The sequence below is a fragment of the Canis lupus genome, chromosome 17, assembly GCF_011100685.1.
Source record: "Canis lupus familiaris isolate Mischka breed German Shepherd chromosome 17, alternate assembly UU_Cfam_GSD_1.0, whole genome shotgun sequence".
NCBI lineage: Eukaryota > Metazoa > Chordata > Mammalia > Carnivora > Canidae > Canis > Canis lupus.
The window spans coordinates 55,760,574-55,781,835 of NC_049238.1; the positions used below are offsets into that span (position 1 = coordinate 55,760,574).

The following is a 21,262-nucleotide window of genomic DNA, read 5'->3' on the forward strand; positions in this document are numbered from 1 at the left end:
CGGTAGTGCTAGAAGGAATTTTATCACACTGATGGCTTCCAACTTCTAATCAGAATTTTTCTCTTCATTATTAGCTCAGTTGCCCTCATTTATCTGAGGTTGAAGAAGGATAGTTTTAGGCTTACACCTTCTGGTGATGCTAATGGCTTAGTTGGTGGAGTTCTCAGCAAGGTATTCCTGGACCTTTGGGTGTCCATGGATGGACTTCAGGATGTCTGTGAGCCTTTCCCCTTAGGCAAAAATCTATGTAAAATTTGTGTGTGTGTGTGTAAACATAGATGTTCTGAGACTATAACTTTCTCAGATCCTCACAGACTTTGTGTGGAAAAAAGTTTATAGACCCCAGGTTTAGCTGGAGGCAGGTGTGTAGTGTTGTCTTCAGTAGCTATTCTGGTGCATTCTACCATAGTAGGCTAGGCTTTATCTTTTCATTTCTGGATTACCTTTGTAGTTCTCCTTGTCAGACTGGCATCTTTCCCCCAAAATATGGTAGGTAGCTCTTTCACTTAAGAAAGTTTTAAAGTTAATGAAGAGTCCGTCATCATTTTTTCACCTCCGTCTAGATTACAGTTGCTAAACCTTACTCTGTATATTTTGGGAAGTTGTCAGAGACAGTATAGTGGATATTGTTTTGGTTGCAATTCCGTAGTCGGTTTTTAATGTACCCTGGTTAAGTATCCTACTGTCGAAGAGGATTGATCAAAGAGAGCACTAAATGGAAGTTATTCGTGGCTATAAGGACGGGTTTGTAAGTCATTAGGGTTAAAGAGTCACTTCCTGCGACATATTATTTCAGCTTTTATTCTCCCATTTTTATAAAACAGGTGGAAGACTTAGAAGAACCAGAACCCAAGAAAAGTAAAGGGTCTTCCCCAGAAATACAGGATACACACGAGCCTGAGGATGGAATCCCAGAGACAGATGAAACTCCTGAGGATGTAATTCCTTTTTTTACTTTCATTTGAGTTCAGTTGTGGGAAAAGCGAGAACTGGAGATTATTTAATTTAAAAATTTGGCAGTTATCTCCATTTTAGGGAATATCTTTATCACCTGCATCTCTTTTAGAATCATATGTTTTCAGAGATTTGTATTTAACCTTGGTCTTCTCTCTTGCTTCTTCCATAGCGTATCCTTACATGCAGAAAAGTCGGCTCCATCATGCGGGAAGGAAGGGACAGAGTTGTGAACCTTGCGGTCGACAGGACAGGCAGGATTCTAGCTTGCCACGTGAGTACCAGTTGTAGGAGACAGCAATAGGCACGGGGCTCTTTCAGAAACTGGTGCTTGTTTTATATTCAGTGTAGAGATTATTTCCCCCCCCTCCCCTGTCATATTAGCAATTCAGTATGTGCTGCTGTATAGACCTGTAATCCCTAGCTTCTATTAGCATAACACAGTAATAGTTACTATAGTTCTTATTGTTAGCAAGCATTAAATGTGTGCTTTTCTGAGCAGTTTAAAAGCATTACCTGGCTGCCACTTTGGTCTTCAGAGCAATGCTGGGAGTAGGAAATGGTATTCCCACTTTACACATAAGACAGCAGTCCTGGAGACGTAGTACAACCAGTAAGGTTGAAAGAAAAAGAAAAAGGAACATTATTGTTTAGGTCTTACTGAGAAAAAGCTATGTTACAAATTGCCTGTCCTGGCTGGACTCAACACCAACTTTTGCCTTTCTAGGGAACTGACTCTGTGCTAGAAGTGTTCTGCGTCCTTTCGAAAGCGGAAGTTCAGAAGAAAATGGATAAGAAGATGAAGAAAGCTAGAAAGAAAGCAAAGTGTGTTTTGTTTTGTTTTGATAATTACTATTATTAAAGTATCTTGGGTGGGCCACACAGTACTGACAGAAAAACCTTGGCTTCTTTAAGGAAATAATTACTGTGTTAGTAATCACTGTTCAAAGCTAGAGAAGACATCATGGAGTGCTGATAGGCCGTGTTTTAAATTTCTGCTCTCTAGTATGGCTTCATAACTAGTATATGCTGAGTCGTGAGCTCAGAGCCACATAGAATAAGAAAGGCCATACAAATCTTTAAAAATAGCTTCTAAATGATTTAGTTCTCAGGCCAACAGGTGTCTTCAGTGACAGCAGCCCATACAGAAGGAAGTTGGGTCACATAATGCTCGGCTTGGGGGCTGTGAGGAGAAGGACTATAAAACTGACATTTGGGTGCAGTATCACCTTGGAATAGGTATTATAGTAACCACAGAAATCTGCTGTTCTACAGTGGTCGAAATTTATCAAGACTCAAATAAGTTGTCACCTGACTTGGCAAATCTTTTGAAACCTCTGATTTATTTGACATGGTTGGATTGAGAATTGCTGCTTAATGGATCCTCTGTAAAGTCTTGAAGATAGAAAAGTTAACTGGTTACATTTTGTTGGAATAATTTGAATTACAAAGGCTTACTTGCCCCAGGAAATTTCATGGGGTGTTGCCTTCAGAATCCACTTGTTTAAAAAAAAGAAAAAGAAAAAGAATCCACTTGTTGAAGGTACCCATTAAATGGAATAAAAGTTTATGACACTGGTTCCCTAAGCATTTCTACTCATGCTGCGTTATCTAATTCTCATGGTAATCCTGTGTGATGAAGTAACTCCCAGGATCATGCAGGTTGTGGGTCTTGCAGCCATACCTTGACTCATGTAATAACAAAGCTGCTTCTAGAAAAGTGATAGCATGATTGTCTTTTTTTCCCCCCTCTAGATTAAATTCTTCAAAAGGCGAGGAAGAAGACCTTGAAGTTGATGTCAAAATGACTCTGCAAGATGAAATCCAACGGGTGGCTAATATTAAAACTTCTGCCAAAATCAAGTGAGTAAAAGTATAGAATTTGAAGTACCTGAGAGCAATATTATAGAAATAGTAAGCTATAAACTTGTATTGGCTTTTTCATGCTGTTTGTAAGCAGTCTAGAGGAGATAGTGATCATGGGATATCTGTCCTCACCATGGGCCCACTTACTCATCTCATATTTGTTTTATTATAATAACCGTTTCTATTTGTTTAGTCTTCTTTTCTGCTGCCATTAAAAAGAAAAAATCTATGTCCTGTGCTCCAAAACAATTTAAGGTCACTTAATAAAAATTATATACATAAAAATAAGATACATGTCAGATCCAATATCTGAGCATAGGTCTTTTTGACTTTAATACTCAGCACTTCCTGTAAAATTCTTTATACTTGCTCAAACGTCACATAGATTGAGGACACGCTGTGAAGCCTCTCTACTGGAAAAAGTTAACCTTGTGAGTGAAGATGGTGGTTGGAACATTTATGAATTCTTTTCTCATGCAGATCCTTTGACTTGATTCATTCACCTCAAGGAGAATTAAAGGCAGTCTTCCTGTTGCAGAACAACTTGGTGGAATCGTATTCCCTGCACCCATCTGCGCCTGCCCCTCAGCCTGTCAGGACCAGCAGAATCACCATTGGGGGACACCGCAGTGACGTGCGGACACTGTCTTTCAGCTCCGACAATATTGCCGTCCTTTCGGCTGCGGCAGATTCCGTGAAAATATGGAACAGGTTTGTGAAATGGTGCTCTCCATCACTTTATCAAGCCGTCTTTTCTTCCCTGTGAATGAGGTGTTAGTACTCTGGACAGTTAGTTGTTAATCTCTTCAGGTCCTACATATAATTCTCTCAGCATATATCTTGACTGCAGACCTGTGGAGTTCAGAATAGGAAAAGTTGCCTTTTTAAATTTGATGCCAAAAAACTCCCACAAGCTTATTCCACATCTGAAGCTTGTCCCTGTAAGTGGCTAGAGAAAAATGTGCAAACAGACTGCTTACTTCTTAAATTCTAGTAGGCTCTGAGTACTGCCCAGCTTTTTACTTAATCTCCTATATGACCTTACCTTTCTGACCTCTAGGTATTAGAATACTTTAGGGTAGTCTTTAAACCCTGTCTTTGTCTACACTCACTTTCTGCAGCTTTCTCTATGCTGATGACACATAAATTTCTTTCTTTCTCTGGCCTCAGCCTTTCCGTGAACATCAAACCCTTACACCCAAGTCTTTGGTTTGTATCACCACCTGGATGTCTAATTGGGCATCTCCATTTTTTATATGCCCCAGACAGTGCTTGCGATCTTATTTTCTCCCCGCGTGTTCCTGCAGACATCCCCGTCTTCTTCAAAAGTAATTACTTCCTTCCAGTTGTTCTCCCCCAGATGCTTTTGGCCATTCTCTCATATCCTATGTCCAGGTCACTGGCACATGCTGTGAGCTCCACTTTCAGAACTTAGCTAGCATCCAACTGCATGTCGTCACCCGTGCTGCTACCACCAATTCCCATCTGCCCTTGCCTCTCCCTGGGGTCGGCGTGATAGCTTCCTGACGGATCTCTGCTGTGTGCCCCACCATAGCCCATTCTCCATGCAGCTGCCAGGGTGCTCTTCATAATGGAATTGGTATCACTCCCAGCAGTTCCACCTCACTCTGCCTAGAAGCCATAGTACTCACAGACCTCAACTCTTACTCCTCTCCCCTTCTGCCGCACAAGAGCCCATTGGCCTTTTCTCATCTCTTAAACACAGCAAGAACGAGCCCCTGTTGTGGCGGTTGCGCTCCTGGTCTTTGTCTCTGGAACCATCTTCCCCCTCACATACAGGCATTCTCCCCATCTTGTCACTGAATGGCAGTCCTGCTCCTTCACCGCCTCTGCCCTCCCACCAAGTTGTGTCTCTGCAGCACTTGCTATCACCTGTCAGATCAGTTTGTGTTTGCCTTGTTCCTGAAGAATGTTAGAGTTTACAAGGTTCAGGGCCATTTCTATTTAACACACTGTTAAACCTCCAGCACCTAAAATAGCATCTACCATTTGTTAAATGTGGAATGAAATGAGCATTTGATGTAAATCTGTTGAAGGGATGAATCTTTGTAGTCTAAGAAAGTGAATTTTACTTGTAGAGATATTTAATAACAGGCTAATTCAACTTGTAATTCTGTGGGCTCAATTACTTCTTTATGGTGGCACCTTGGGCTCTGTTGAGCTCAGCAGATGCTTTTTTTGCCCTGCTTTTACATGAGCTCTGTTCCTTAGAATTAGGAAGTCCCTACAAAAGAAAGTAAGTGCCATTTAAGTTTTTCTTTCTTGACTATAATTGTGTCTGAGAGCCCAACTGTGTGGCTAGGTGTGTGTTGAATGAACGCACTGACCTCTAAGATGGAGAAGCAGGTTCTCTTAATGTGCAAATTCTTTATTCCTTCTTTCTCACAGGGCCACACTGCAGTGTATCCGCACAATGACCTGCGAATATGCACTGTGCTCATTCTTCGTACCTGGTGATAGGCAGGTGGTCATAGGAACAAAGGTACACTGAGACTTTTTCTTGGAATTTGGAGGCTCTTCTCAGTATTCTTAAGGTTGTTTGAGAACTCGGGTCCTTCTTTTGCATATTGGAAATGAATGAGAGCTGGCTAATATGAGACGGTTGGTAGTTTATTGCCCTTTTTTTTTTGAGGGGTTTTTCTTAGTTTTGTTTTGTTTTTAAAAAATCAAACCTTATGTCAAATTGTGAGGAAGAAAATTACAGTCATGACCTTGAGATAACCATCATTCATGTTTTGGTGCTCGACTTTTCATGTATCTCTTCATGAGCACATATGTAATTATGTTTTGAGATGGACTAATGATAAAATATACAAAGTACCTAGTATCATGCTTGACAGGTAGAAGCATTCAATAAAGACAGACTGACCCATCCTCATTCCCAGTTGCTAATCAGATTGGGAGATAAACGTGCAGGAAGAAGCAGACACAGATTTGGATTCAGATTCTCCCCCTTCTAGAATGGGTAATTTGGAGCAGGTCTTGAAATTTCTTCTGGTGTTTCCTTATCCATATATTAGGATGACACGTGCTTCTTCACAATGGCTTTTACACTACATAAACCTAGGTTTGAATTCTAGAATTTCCACTCACAAGGCATGAGAACTTTGGCCTTGCCCCTTGGTTTTCTCTTGTAAGATTAGGTAAACAACCTATTTCACACAACGGAAAGCACTTAGCACAGAAACTGTTCATAGTAAATAACTAGTAAATGAGAGCTGGTAGCAGAACTACTGGGTAGTAGGAGTAGTAGCCATGAAAATAAAATAGAATATGTCTGTGGAGTACTTAAAAGTATTTTGCAAGGATTTGTCATCGTTATCCCCCTAAACTTGTGCCGTATGTGCATGATTGTTTAATTAGTAAAGCTCGGTATCACAATGGGTATTTTTTTTGCCCAGCTAAACATATAAAATAAGCCAGAGAGGTTTTAGGATCAGTGTCAGGGAATAAACATTAAACTCTAAGTTTCTCTTCTCATTCATTCTTTCAACAAATGTCCCCCTATTTGTGTGTGTGTAGAGCATTTTGCAAATATTTTCGAAGTCTACCTGTATGATTTAAGTACAATCCACAGACCCCAGCCCCGTCCCTATGTGAGGCAGTTAATGTCCATAAGCTCATTTAATGCTCACACCAGCTTAGAGATGGTGGTGCTGTGAACCCCATTTTACAGATAAAACAGGCTCTTGGAGGTGAATTCATCAAAAGTCATAGGGTTGGAAAGAGGCAGCCCTGGGACTCGAGTCTCCCACCTACACTCTTGCCACCCCTATACAAAAGCCCATCAGAGAGCAGGCTTTGCTGTTCTGTTTGTGCCTTGTGGGCACCGTGGGCATGTTATTTTTATTTCTATATATACATATATATATTTTTTAGTTTTTTAATTTTTTGTTTTTCATATACCAAATTCTAAGCAGACAGTATGGCTCATTGTTTTCTAAGCTTTTGCGGTTTGGTTTTTTTTTTTTTTTTTTTTTTTTTTTTTTTTTAAGTCCATTGCCTTCCCTAAATTTCTATTTCTTATTGTCAGCGTATCATAGAGGAGGAAACTAGATGGGGGAAGAGTTGGTTAAGCCAGTTACCGTTTAAATTTGATTAAACTTGAAAGGTTTTTAGGTGTATTTGCTGTCGTCTTCTCACTTGCCTCTGACCATGCTATTTCCCTTCTGAAGTTGGAGAACCAGTGAAAGTGACAATAGTGCAGGACTGCCAGGTTGCACTGTTCTGCGTCATTTTGCCACAGAGCAACTTTGCCAGAGTCAACTCCGCACATCAGCGGCATATATTCACATAGGAAGCACAGAGCACTGAAGCCATCTGCCACATGGCTGCTACATGGCTATGAAATCTTTCCTGAACTATGTAGGCATGAATCTTGGTGGTTGTGGGTGTGCTCATTGGAGTAGTGCTCATATTTTGTCTTCCACAGACAGGAAAGCTGCAGCTTTATGACTTGGCCTCAGGAAATTTGCTGGAGACAATAAACGCACATGATGGAGCTTTATGGTCCTTGTCTCTCTCTCCAGATCAGGTAACTAAATCAGATGTCAGGATCTGGACTTTAGTACTTTCCCATTTCTTACATCAGGTTTTACTCCTGCCTAATAAAGGTTTCTTCAGGGTTTCTTTAAAGAAAGCCCACTTTTTTTTCTAATCTTTAGATTTCCCATATGATGGCATATCATGTGCCTCATAGTACGAATAGCTGTCATTATCAAATGAATTCTCCTTCAGCTGCTCTTGATCATCAGATGTCCGATTGCTTACCCTCGTGAGTTTTCACCAGTGGTTTGTGCTACTTCCCAAGAGGAAATATTCCCTTGAGCAATAAAATACAGAGGATGGAGTAAACTTTTCTCCTTCTAGGCCATACATCTATGACTTTGAGTCTAGTGTTTATAGCAAATATATCAGCTCTTTCAATTCAGTAACAGGCTGCTTCCCTTGAAAGGAGTCATCTTGGAGAACTGTGTACTTAACTCCAGTAATGGTGCTATTGCTCAGAACATTTTGAGATATTTTTTGGACAAAATAAGAGATTGTGGGCCATTCATTTGAATCTTCTCAATAGTGGCAAACTTTCATCCATTGAAAGTAGATACTATTTTTGGAAAAAATGGAATCCGGAATTTAGAGTGGGTCATGCCATTTGGGGTCAGAACAGAACAGCATTTAAGATTTAAATAGTAATTACATCTTGCATTTGTAGAGGATTCTCTTTCTGCAAAGTATTTTTACATCCATGTGTCACTTACTGCTATTTTTATAGTGTTTTTATAAACTAGATAGTCTTTGTCATTACAGCAACACTAAAGGACCATTGTAAGCTTCTTACTAATCTCAAATGGCAAAATGAACACTTGAGATCTAGTTTTCTGACCCATATTCCATGTACTTTAATACTACAATGTAATGGGAGTAATTTTCTTGATATTGGAAAACACTTTCAAACATATTTTAATTTTAAAATATATTTGAATATATATATTTACATTTATATATAATACATATTTATATTATATATATAATATATGTTATATTTATATATAATATATAGATTTATATATTATTATATATATTTAAATATATATAAAATATATTTTAAAATATATATTTCCTGTCGCCCTGGAGCAGGGGACATTGAAGGAATAAACTTACACCCTTCTGAGTTGTTACTTTGAATAAACTTAACTTGATGATCCAATCTGTGTGTATTTGTCAAACCATTTTATTACTTAATAGCAAATTTATTTGGTGCTTTCTTAGGTGGAGTAAAAAACCATACAATGGGGATCCCTGGGTGGCGCAGCAGTTTGGTGCCTGCCTTTGGCCCAGGGCGCGATCCTGGAGACCCGGGATCGAATCCCACGTCGGGCTCCTGGTGCATGGAGCCTGCTTCTCCCTCTGCCTATGTCTCTGCCTCTCTCTGTCTCTCTCTCTCTGTGACTATCATAAATAAATAAAAATTAAAAAAATAAAAATTTCATTTAAAAAAAACAAAACAAAACAAAAACCATACAATGTTTGGAGTCTTCCTGGTGGTAAACAAAAGTATAACTAGAAGTAGTAACCATTTGCCCCTGCTAGGAATTTTCAAATAAAGTCTGTGGCAGCAGCCCCAAAAGAGCAATGAAAGGGATTAAGGAGGAACCACATTTTTCTTAATTCTTCTCCCATGCCATTAAATAAAAATGGTCCTTTGTACAATTTTGATATATAACTTACCAGAGTTTCTGTAGTAAAATATTTTTTAATTGCAATATCATTGGATTTTCAGCGTGGCTTTGTGACAGGTGGTGCAGATAAATCTGTCAAGTTCTGGGATTTTGAATTGGTAAAAGATGAAAATAGTACCCAGAAGAGGTGAGTAGATGTTTTTTAATTTGTGTCCTTTTTTTGGAATGAGAATGGGGAACCCCTGAATGGGCTTTTGACATGTGTATTTCCCTTATGTTCCAGGGAGTTCTTGGAATTTTTGTCTGTCTTTGTAGAGTGCTCATTTTTTTTTCTTGATGTTTTCTGTTGTACTAGACTTTCTGTGAAGCAAACCCGAACCTTACAACTAGATGAAGACGTTCTCTGTGTCCGTTACTCTCCCAACCAAAAACTGTTAGCTGTATCTTTGCTGGACTGTACTGTGAAAATTTTCTATGTTGACACTTTAAAGGTACAGTGATTATGCCTGGAAGTAGTTTTGTCTGTCTGAGTGACCATAGGTTGAGGCTGTAAAGTGGCCTTGACTGCCCAGCAGTGTTATGTTTCTGAAGTTTATGTGAATCAAAACATTGTAGGTGCATTAGGAAAGCTAGAATTCTTTTAAAGAACCCTTTGGTTCATAAATTTTGTTTAAAGCAAGTTAGATTTCATAAGTTCAGAAAATCTGTAGACACAAAATCCCATTGCAGCCAATAGTTTAAGAGCATTGCTACATCACCTAGGCAGTGATTCCACTCTTGGCTGTACATCAGGATCATTTGGGTTGCTTTTAAAAATATAGATTACTGGGCCCTATGCCCAGAGTCGGAAGGACTGGAGCAGGCCTGGGAATGTTGTTGGGAAGCAATTGCCCAGTATTTTCAGCTAAAAGATGCAGAGAACGTCCCTGTGCCCTGTTCTGACTGAAGTAGTAGGCTTCTGGGGCATCCCCGGCTCCTCCATAGTGCAGTGTTGTTGGCAAGTGTGCGCAGGGTCTGTGTGCTAGACACAGGTATAAGCCGCCTACAGTGGTTTGTCTTCTCTGAAAATATAAATATAAAGCAATCCAGAACAGCATTTAGGATTGTAAAGTTATATTTTAGATCCACATGTAACAAACAATGCCTGTATCTTATAGACAGACATCATTTATTTATATATATATATTTTTTTATATTTAGTTTTTTCTCTCACTCTATGGACACAAACTGCCTGTTATATGCATGGACATCTCTTATGTAAGTAAAATTTAAAGTGTCTGAGTAACAAGTTGTCTTTTCTAGAGTACTTTCTTGGTTCTTGGCTTGCTATCTTCATTTTGAATATTTTTTCATCCCGTTGCATATCTGACTTTACCCAAAAAGCCATAAAACAATGTATATTGTAATTGTATCATAATATATGGTACAATTAATTATAATTATAATGTATATAAAACATATATATTAATTACTTTAAGACTTTCCGAATATTGTAATTGTACTATATGTATAGTACAATTAATTATAATTATAATATGTATATAATATATACATATTAATTACATTAGGGTTTTCAGAATATGTTCACAAATATCTGAATTAATCCTTAGAACTAACTCCCTATTGTGGATTCCTCAGTATCTTGTTGTCTAAATATATAATTGGAGGGTGGGGGGAGCCTGGGTTACTCCTTTGGTTAAGCATCTGCCTTCAGCTCAAATCATGATCCTGGGACCTGGGATCAAGCCCCAAGTTGGGCTCCCTGCTCAGTGGGGAGTCTGCTTCTCTCTCTCTGCCTCTCCCCTGCTCATGCGCACACACTCTTTCTCTTGCTCTCTCAAATAAATTAGTAAAATCTTTAAAAAATAAAATGCTATAATTGGTAGAGCACCTGAATATACAAAAGATTTTTAAAAGTCTAGAAGGTAATGCTGGTGAGTAAGATAGAACTTGGCTTCATATTTGGACATTTACAATATTTTGTACTATAGCCATAGCAAAATCATATTTTTGCAACGTCTAGTTATGGATAAAAGTGGGAATAACGTATTTAAAGACAGTGCCTAGTCTATATGAAAGGATTCCATGCTCTCGCCGTCTATGATTAGTACATGAACAGCACAAGATATTTCTGATGTTCTTATTATGCTGACAACTATTTGAGTGAGGCATTGACATAGGATAAGAGAAATAGAGAATGTAGGATAAAAGGCTGGGTTGCAAACATTTTAGTAGGTTCTTTCCCAGACTCTTCTTTCTTCCTCCTCCCCTCTTCCCCTAAATCCTATGACAGATTCGAGATTCTTCTTCCTATTTAAGGAAGTATATAAACAATTACAATATTGTAATTCAGAACATATTCCGACATCAAGGCACACCACTACCCTGTAGCAGTATGAAAACTTTGGAACCAGCAGAGTTCTTGCTTTTACTCAACAAGCTTTTTAAGGAAATCTTAGGTAAAAGCAGAGAAATAGGTGCTCTTGATAGAGGTGAAATTGCATGGTATTGATTTTAATGTTTCTGAGAGAAATGGGCTAAATGTTCTGATTTATCTTGTTTTATCTAACTGTAGAGTTTCTGATAATCAAGTAAAGTCACAGTTCACCTCTTCCTCTGTAGGATGGGACACTAATAGCAACGGGCTCTGCCGACAGGAATGTGAAAATCTGGGGCTTGGACTTTGGAGACTGCCATAAGTCTCTCTTTGCACATGATGACAGGTAGGTGCAGACCTTTGAGTCACCTGTACGTATCATTTCCTTCAAGCATCTATGTCTATATTTAGGCAGTCATAAATGTAAAACTTAATTAGGCATCCTAGAACTAGCTCTTCACAAATGTGTGTGACGCTCTTCACTAGCATGACATTTGATGACATGACATGACATTTGATCACTTTTCTCACTTTTCAGTGTGATGTACCTGCAGTTTGTACCCAAGTCCCACCTCTTCTTCACCACTGGCAAGGACCACAAGATTAAGCAGTGGGATGCGGACAAATTTGAACACATACAGACTCTGGAGGTAACCACTTTCCTGCTTTGGTTGCTCAGTACTTGAGAACCACTTTTAAGACTGAATGTTGATCTCCCACTCAATGTAGAGCAGGTATCGGTCAAGGAATAAGGTGTTCCTTCTCAGGGTTTTTTGTTTTTTGTGTCTTCTCTCTCTCCAGGGGCACCACCAGGAGATCTGGTGCTTGGCTGTAAGCCCTAGTGGAGACTATGTTGTGTCATCGTCCCATGACAAATCTCTGAGACTTTGGGAAAGAACAAGGGAGCCTCTTATTCTTGAGGAAGAAAGGGAGATGGTAAGGCTTGGTTATAGAACATGCTGTTGGGGAAATGCCTGGGTGGCTCAGTGGTTGAGTGTCTGCCTTTGGCTCATGTTGTGATCCCAAGGTCCTGGGATCGAGTCCTACATTGGGCTCCCTGCAGGGAGCCTGCTTCTCTCTCTGCCTGTGTCTCTTCCTCTCTCTGTGTTTCTCATGAATACACAAAATTAAAAACAAACAAAAAAAAAAACATGCTGGTGGGTATCTGAACCTGCTGTCCTAGCCTAAGCATTCTATCTAATGTGGCCACCCTTCAGTCAGGCCTGACTCCAGGAGAGGTTTCCAACACGCTGTCACTGTTTCGGCAACCACGCAGAGACATAGATACCAACAGGGGACTGCATTTTGAAAGAAGCAGCTCGTCCCTGTCTCATTTCACTTCATATAGAGACCATGATTTTTCTTCCAAATTAATTTTATCTGTCTCTTGACAGCAAAGGGAAGCAGAATATGAGGAGAGTGTGGCCAAAGAAGACCAACCAGTAGTAAGTAAATCTTTTGGGACCCCAAGATCGAGCCCTATAATTATCTTATTGGAATTTACTTTAATTTCAAGAATTTCTAATGGAATTAGAATTGGGGCCAGATGCTAAAGTTGTTTCCCATCAGTTGATGTGGGAAACAATCTGTGTAGTCCTATTTGATTTAACTGTATATCCTGATTTTGTGGGACAAATGACTGACCAAATTTGTCATTCTGGCATTTTTTGTTCTGTTTTGTCGTAAGGAGGCTTCAGAGAATCTTAGAACAAAAATAAAATTAAAAAATTTTAGAAATTGGGCATTCACTTTATACTTTTAGAGAGTAGGATATTCTTATAATGAATATAAAATACTTAATAGTGTCTGGCACCTGAATACTTTATTAATGGATAGTTGGTAACACCATGTAACCTTTATCATAACACAGTGATGCCTGTTCTTTTCTGGATGTAGGATTACTTTATTGGTTTTTTATTGCCTGTCAACAGTATTGTCAAGGATCTCTGTTTCTGGCAGGTTCCAGGAGAGACTCAAGGTGACAATTACTTTACTGGAAAGAAAACTATTGAAACGGTCAAAGCAGTAAGTTAATATACATTCTGTATCTATATCTATAGATACATACATTTTTAAGGAGGATCCCAACTTCTTACCAACCAGGTAGCCCTTTTGTGGCAAAAAGTTGTTGAAATTCATAGATGGAGCTCAGAACCTCTGGTCCTCCCTTGCAACCAAAGACAGCAGTCCTGCCGAATCGGTACATGGTTTCTAGAAAGGAAAGCTTGATCTCCTGGAAGCAGCACCCCTCAGGGGTCCCAGGAGCAGCCCTCCTCCACATGGAGGCATCCATATGGCCTCCCCTAAACCCAAGATGCTTAGTCTCCTCTCTGTACATTAAACAGAAAACAAACACCAGAGACGTCATTACCTACTGTTTGACACTCTTGGCATACGTTTATTAAACCAGTTCAAGCTAGGTAGTGCTTTTCCAGTCAGGCCTTCCAATTGCAGGGTTCCAGGATGCTGGGGCATGTGGCAATGACTTCTCTCCTTTGTTGCCATCATTGTAGGCTGAGAGGATCATGGAGGCTGTTGAGCTATACCGAGAGGAGACTGCGAAAAGGAAGGAACACAAAGCTATTTGTAAAGCTGCAGGGAAAGAGGTGAGATAGCCCATGGAGCTACACTCTGAGAAACATGTATCCATAGAACTTCTGAGAACACTGTCACTGTGGGAGTTACTGACTCAGATCAGGAAATGACATAAATGTAATAGAGTTTTTTCTAATTCCAAGTATTAGAAGGAGTTGAGGGATTGGAAAGAGGGGAGTTGGGTCTGGATAAAAAGTGAGGGAGAAGAAACCTCAGGATGAAGTGCTCACCAGATGCAGCAGAAACTCCTGGTGTGGTTTCAGATGTACTACAACCATTACAGGCTTCTAGATGAAATATATTGCCCAAACTCATTCATAAGCACAATGGAAACTAAAAGTCCTAATGACTCTTTTATACTCTTTCCATTTGTAGGGTCTCCCTTTTAAAAACCGTACTGTCATTGCCCTGCCTGTGACAAGCACTGTCAGAGCCTTGTTTTTTAATGACTTGATCTAATGATTTCTTGACAGGTTCCTCTTCCCATTAATCCCATCCTGATGGCTTATGGCAATATCTCTGTGAGTAGTGTCTAACGGTTCCCCCTTGGTTACTCAGAGGTACTTTTCAGGGACAAGAGAGTCACAGCAGGAAGTGCAGAGGCATGATCTCAGGCTGAATGTATTGGGAAGTACTTTGCCATTAATACCTCTCCTGTCCTCTAGGGTACTGAGCATTTCAGAAGTTTTAGTGTAACTTCTAAGTCCTTCTTTCTGGTCTATCTGGACTGGCATTCTCTTATTTTCTAGTGCCTATTTTTGTTCAGTATCCAGAACCCTCTGAAAATTCTGTTCATCTAAGTGAATTTTCAAATTGAGGTTCTTAGAGGAAAAGTTGATGTAAATCAGACAGAGGAGGAGAGAGAGAGAAATGGGACAGTGTATGCTTACATAGCAATCTCTAGACTTAGTACTTTACTTGCCTGTATCATTCATCAGGGTCATCATGTGAGTCAATGTAGCCTCATTTTACAGATGGGAAATTGGCCTGACTTACAGACAGAAGGTAACAGAGTTGGGAAGTGAACCCACATGTGACAATCTAAGCCTGTGCATGGATTGCCATCTTAGAATGCTGTTTCTCCTGTGAGTGGGATCCTTGGTTTTTAGTTGGGAATTAGGGAGCTTCAGTAGAAATCAACCTAGAGTACCACTAAAGTTCTCATGCTTCCTTTATATAGCCTTCAGCTTATGTGTTGGAGATTTTTAAAGGAATCAAGTCAAGGTGAGTCCCAAAGTACAATGACTATAATTTGTCCACTAATATCACTTATTGAATGGCTGTCTGACCATGAGATAAGCAGAAGTTATAATTGATGTTTATTTTCCTTATAGGTTTAACCATTCAATATTTTCGTGGAAAACAGTATATTATGATGTCCTTTTAGAAGCAGAACTAGCAGGCTCCTCCTAATGTGTGAAGGGAGGTACTTTTAGAGACAAGTGAAGGGTAGTCCTACTTTATATTGTAGGTAATGAAATCCTGTATCATCAATCACAAGTACCAACTGGTAACCTTTTTTTGGTTGTGTTATTTCCTTTGCTTTATTTCTGTGTCCATACACAATTGGAATCTTCTCTATATAATTTTATATTGTGTATTTTTTTCATGGAATATTCCCTGAGCATTTGCTCAAGTTACTAATATTCTTCAAAACTACATTCATGGAATTCTATCAAAACATGGGCGCCTGGGTGGCTCAGTGGTCTAGCATCTGCCTTTGGCTCCAGTCCCAGGGTCCTGGGATCAAGTCCCACACCAGGGTCCCTGTGAAGAGCCTCCTTCTCCCTCTGCCTATGTCTCTGCATCTCTCTGTGTGTCTCTCATGAATAATTAAATAAAATATTTTAAAAAAGAAAAAATTAATTCTATCAAAACATTCCATTATATGTATAATTACTATCGGATTTGCTTTTGTTTTTTGCTATTATCAGTACTGCTTCGACGAAAACCTTTACATGGAAATCTTTGTTGTAGCAGAACAATAACTGATGAGTATGAGTTCTTAAAGGTTTTGTTGCTGAATTACTTTTCAGAAAGCTTGTAGTAATTTTGACCAGGCTTTAAAAAATTCTTTGCCAGTTTTAGAGGCAAAAGGTTGTATTGTGTCATTTTAATTTCTTTCTATTATTAATGAAGCAAAAATTTAATATTTGTTGGTCATTTGTGGGTTTTTTTCTGTGAATTTTTACTTTCCTTTTCTTGTACTCTCGTACTTTCTTACTGGTTTTTGTTTTTTGTTTTTTTAAAGAATTTTTTAAAGAATTCTAAAGATTCATGAGAGACACAGAGAGACAGAGGCAGAGACCCAGGCAGAGGGAGAAGCAGGCTCCCTGCAAGGAGCCCGATGTGGGACTCGATCCCAGATCCCGGGATTACGCCCTTAGCCAAAGGCAGATGCTCAACTGCTGAGCCACCCAGGCAACACTTTCTTACTGGTTTTTAAGAATTTTTTGTCATGTATTTTTGCAATAATGTTTCTCATTTGTGATTTACCTTTGGATTTTATTTGTGAGTTTGAGCTACTGAAAATTATTTTTTTTTTTTGAAAATTATTTTCATAGTAATTCTTAATATCTAAATATGTCCATTTTAATAAGAACAGGCCATCTGAGGATAATGATGAATCTTCCTGGGAGAAATGTACAACAAAATTTAAATTAATGGAAGTATTGTACATTCCTAGAAGGAAATAGTCTATGTTCTGAAGATTTAAGTTTTTTGTCTTTCTTTTTAACTAGTTTATAGGTTTGTAACTCAGTTGAAATCCTCTTGAGATTTGAAATTGGAGTTGATGAAATGATATTAGAACTTTTTCAAGAGAAGTAAAACAAAACAAACTAGAAGAGTAGCAAAAGAGAGCTGTTCTCCCAGTTTAAAAAGCTATTAAAGTCAGCAAAACTAAAATACTATAGGATTGTTGTCAGAATCAATCATTGAAATAGACTTGAAAGCCCTGAAATAGAGTCGCATATGTAAGGACTCAATGTATGGTAAAAGAAGTATCATATAAAGGTGGAATGTTCAACAAAAGACTTTGGAGAAATGAGTTATCTGGGGGGAAAAAAGTCAGATTCTCCTATCATGCCATGGACCAGAATGCATCAGATAAATGAAAATACTGAATATAAAAAACAAAACAGAAAAGAAGGAACCATTCAGGATATAGATGAACAGTTCATATTATTTAAATAAACATTTCTTGTTCATGTCATGTTTACTGTCTTCTTCAGCGAGCTAGAAGAATCTCTGCTTGTGCTGCCTTTTTCGTATGTCCCAGACCTCCTTAAGCTCCTTAATGAATTCATCCAGCTGGGCTCTGATATCGAACTTCTGTGTAGGTGCCTCTTCTTTCTGCTCAGGTAACATCCTTTCCAAAGAACACTGTCTACTTGGTTTCACCACTCCAGTGTTACTTGAACTGATGGACAGAATCAATGCTTTGGGGTTAAGAAATCTGTTGTTTCAGACTGATGGTTACAGGATTTCACTTGTGTGACAAATTATTCCTGATCCTACAGAATCAGTCTTGTGCTTAAACAATAATAGTGATGACCTACTTCTGAAGTAACAAGATAGAGCATTGCTCAGGGACACTTCCGTAAACACAGGTCTCCAGGTTGCAGTAGCTCTAGTCCTTGTCTGTTTGCTGAGAGACCATCACTGAGTGGCCAGTTTGCCTCATTTGTTATCTTTTTAACTGTTGAAGCAAAATGATTTAGTTTAGTCCTCATAACAGCGTTGTAAGGAATAGTGCCTTTATTTTTCAGGTCTCTAGAAACAAATGGAAAAGAAAGGGCATACACGGAGGGAAAGAAGAAACAAAATATGTTTATGGGATTATTCTTAAATATGAACAATTCCTCTTAGTGTGTAATTGAAAAGAACATATTTACAAGAGTTTAAGAATATACTCTTTTATCTTGCTCTCTGCCCCTCGGTCTACAGCTGTTATAGCAGAAAACAAAAAGAGACTGAACACTCTAAAATGCTGTTCTGAAGACAAAATACAGATTGATCAGCCAATACCCAATAGTTAAAAAACCAAAAAAACCAAACATGTATATTTAACAAATTGATATTTGATCTATTTTCATGATTCTTCATCCTCTGTTCCTTTTATTCCACCAAGATGGTAGCAAAAGAACAGTGATACATACATACATACATATATACATACATATATATGTATATATATTCTGTTGCCAGATTTATAATTTTGGGCAAGTCCTGAGGCCTTAAATTGACACTCAACAATGTTACTAATAACTTCTTATCACTATAGCATATGTACTATTGAAATCAGGGTTACTGATTCTAACTGAAACACCATGAGTGCTTCCAGCTTATCAGGGGGTTGTATGGGGAGTGCTATACAAGTAGCTGTGGCAGGTCACAGGTGAGCTTGAGGGTACTCAGGAGCATGAGTTCATGGACATCATCTTAATACCCAAGGTCAGAGTCTTACTGATCAGTGACTATATCTTTTATTGCAGTGGCTTTACTGGAAATATTAATAAATCTTTGTTGAGTTAGTTAGTATTTCTTAAGGTGTTCATTTCTCTCTGAGCCTTCTATGAAATACCATTTTGTAAGTCTGTGGCTGCATGGAGTTGGCTGCAAAAAGAGCCAGCTTTGCACAAGTTAAATGTGTTATGATTTTTACCATAGTATTGTTAAAATTGACATCAGATAAAGTTGATTAGCAGGAAAGAAATATCTTTAGCTATTTTTTGCCAGAAGCATTTCTATACTGCCATATGATAAAATGCATCTTTTTCTGTTTTGTTTTGTTTACTGTGATATTGTCTATATGCTTTTCTTTTTTTATATATATGCTTTTCTAGAAGGGGTAAGCAGAGCCAGAACCACTACCTCTTTTGTCACATGACTGTTTTGCTTTTCTATTAGAATTCACTTCGGGCAGATCACTAGTAACCAAATGCTTGTGCCAGTGATTGAAAAGCTAAAGGAAGCAACTATTTCGAAAGTCAGCCAAGTCCGGGTAGGTATACTTGTAGGAGTACAGTAATGAGGGGGAAATCCTGGTGTGTGTGTGTGACTTAGAAGCAGCATAGTGAACTGTGCCTTGTCTTTGGTGATATTGACCAGACAAGTATATGTATTTGAGGTAAGTATTTTCATTGGAGCTGGTAGAAATAGAAGAAAACTAAACCAAACCAGAAAGACCTTAAACAGGAAGGGATGAGTAAGAGCGCCAGAAACATCGGTTCTCCTGACTCACATATGCTGCTGTGTTGAACTGAAGTAAGAGAGAGGTCATTTAATCTTTCTTTTGTCCCTCTCCAGGATGTTATTGGCTTCAACAGGGCAGGTCTTGAATATCTCAAGAGGGAATGCGAGGCAAAAAGTGAAGTTATGTTTTTTGCTGATGCAACCAGCCACTTCGAAGAAAAGAAGAGGAAGAGGAAAAAGAGGGAGAAGCTAATTTTAACATATACTTAGAACTGAAATGTGCCCCCCCCCTTTTTTTTTATTTAAAAGAACTTCTAAACTAAGCAGCAGAATTGGGGCCAACTTGAAAATAAACAAGTAACAGAGCTTGGTGTGTTGCAGAAGATGTCAGGATGTATTTCCTAGCTTTGCTTGAGGAAATGCCCAATGCAGGATTCTGGGCTCCATTTTTTGGACTTAAGGCATAATAGTTTAAAATCTTTCTGTGCCCTCAAAGGCTGAGCCCTTCAGGAATTGTTCCCGTTCTAGCAGGGAACAATGAATATTTTTTACTAGTTGCTTGACTAGAGCTGAAATGAATATTTCAAAAGTTTTTCTTATTTCTGTGATAACAGGAGATTAGTTGATGTGTTACTTTTTGTATTACGTTTTATCTCCTCCAGAGACTATCAGGTGCAGAATTGATTGCCCTCTCCCATTAAATGCAGACTCATGGACTTACAGAGCTGAAAAGGACATAAAAATTATCTAAAACAGCCTATACTGGTGGTTATATCTGTATATAAAAATAGCTAATTGCTAAATTGTACTTCTCTAAAGAGCTGTTTCTAATTAAAATATAGTCAAGCTGAGATGCTTTGTTGGGCTTCTGGGTGATTAATACCATATACATACATACATATATACATACATACATACATACACGCATAGGATTTGAGGAATGGGAATATTTTAGGAGGAGAAACGGACACATTCCTTTGGGCCTGGCTTCTCTTGGTGGGACATTTTTAAGTAAGTTAACGACTACAACCTTGATGCAGTTCTGTTCAGATTTCCATGTCTTTTTTTTTTTTTTTAAGATTTATTTAAATTCCAACTAGTTAATGTACAGTGTAATATTAGAATCACATGTCCATTCAGCAGTTCAACACTTCCATATGACACCTGGTGCTGATCACAAGCGCACTCCTTAATCCTCATCACCTATTTAGACCACCCCACCCACCCACCTCCCCACTGTGTAACCAAAAGTTTATTCTCTACAGCTGAATCCCTTTGCTCTTTTGTTTCTTAAATTTCATATACAAGTTAAATCATATGGCGTTTGTTTTCTGACTTATTTCACTTACCATAATACTGTCTGGCTCCATCCACATCATTGCAAATGCAAGATTTCATTCTTTTTTATGGCTGAGTAATATTTCTCTCTGTGTGTACATAGTATATACATGCACATATATGTTCTATACATATATATGTATATACATATGGCGTATATATGTGTGTTGTGTGTCTATATACACATTCATTCCATTTCTTAGTGTCATCTTCAATTTCTTTCATAAATGTCCTATAGCACAGATCTTGTCTCCCTTACCTCAAGAGACATAGCCAGAAAGAAGTTGCTATGGCCAAGGTCAAAGAGGTTACTGCCTGTGTTCTCTAGGATTTTGATGGTTTCCTATCTCACATTTAGGTCTTTAGTCCATTTTGAATTGATTTTTATGTTTGGTATAAGAAAGTGGTCCCGTTTCTTTCTTTTGCATGTTTCTGTCCAGTTTTCCCATCACCATTTGTTAAAGAAACTTTTTTCCTATCAGATACTCTTTCTTGCTTTCTCACAGATTAATTGACCATATAGTTGTGGGTTCATTTCTGGGTTTTCTGTTCCGTTCCATTGATCTGTTTATTTTTTGTGTCAGTAACATACTGTTTTGATGACTATAGATTTGTATATAATTTGAAGTCTGGAACTGTGATACCTCCAGCTTTGCTTTTCTTTTTCAAGATTGCTTTAGCTATTTGGAGTCTTTTGTAGTTTCACACAAATTTTAGGATTGTTTGTTCTAGCTGT

General features: G+C 38.4%; 2 protein-coding genes across 5 annotated transcripts in view; one reads left to right on the forward strand and one right to left on the reverse strand.

The window, feature by feature from the left end:
- WDR3 (WD repeat domain 3) overlaps nucleotides 1-20,039 on the forward strand; it is a 29,311-nt gene extending 9,272 nt beyond the window's left edge. For both annotated transcript variants that reach the window (XM_038561902.1, XM_038561901.1), the window contains exons 7-27: nucleotides 825-938; nucleotides 1,127-1,228; nucleotides 1,682-1,779; nucleotides 2,710-2,817; nucleotides 3,301-3,531; nucleotides 5,230-5,323; nucleotides 7,274-7,375; nucleotides 9,122-9,207; nucleotides 9,376-9,511; nucleotides 10,221-10,277; nucleotides 11,643-11,743; nucleotides 11,936-12,047; nucleotides 12,199-12,333; nucleotides 12,792-12,842; nucleotides 13,357-13,422; nucleotides 13,911-14,003; nucleotides 14,466-14,513; nucleotides 15,173-15,216; nucleotides 17,226-17,354; nucleotides 18,904-18,997; nucleotides 19,303-20,039. In XM_038561902.1, coding sequence (XP_038417830.1) covers nucleotides 825-938; nucleotides 1,127-1,228; nucleotides 1,682-1,779; nucleotides 2,710-2,817; nucleotides 3,301-3,531; nucleotides 5,230-5,323; nucleotides 7,274-7,375; nucleotides 9,122-9,207; nucleotides 9,376-9,511; nucleotides 10,221-10,277; nucleotides 11,643-11,743; nucleotides 11,936-12,047; nucleotides 12,199-12,333; nucleotides 12,792-12,842; nucleotides 13,357-13,422; nucleotides 13,911-14,003; nucleotides 14,466-14,513; nucleotides 15,173-15,216; nucleotides 17,226-17,354; nucleotides 18,904-18,997; nucleotides 19,303-19,458 — 2,157 coding nt within the window. In that variant the 3' untranslated portion in view covers nucleotides 19,459-20,039. The remainder of the gene's footprint in view (nucleotides 1-824; nucleotides 939-1,126; nucleotides 1,229-1,681; nucleotides 1,780-2,709; nucleotides 2,818-3,300; nucleotides 3,532-5,229; nucleotides 5,324-7,273; nucleotides 7,376-9,121; nucleotides 9,208-9,375; nucleotides 9,512-10,220; nucleotides 10,278-11,642; nucleotides 11,744-11,935; nucleotides 12,048-12,198; nucleotides 12,334-12,791; nucleotides 12,843-13,356; nucleotides 13,423-13,910; nucleotides 14,004-14,465; nucleotides 14,514-15,172; nucleotides 15,217-17,225; nucleotides 17,355-18,903; nucleotides 18,998-19,302) is intronic.
- SPAG17 (sperm associated antigen 17) overlaps nucleotides 13,765-21,262 on the reverse strand; it is a 227,159-nt gene continuing 219,661 nt past the window's right edge. For 2 of the 3 annotated variants that reach the window (XM_038561900.1, XM_038561898.1), the window contains one exon: nucleotides 13,765-13,953. The gene's annotated coding sequence lies outside the window, so the exon portion shown is untranslated. Of the gene's footprint in view, nucleotides 13,954-17,189; nucleotides 17,767-21,262 lie in introns of those variants that run through there. The other variant, XM_038561899.1, reaches the window with a different exon arrangement.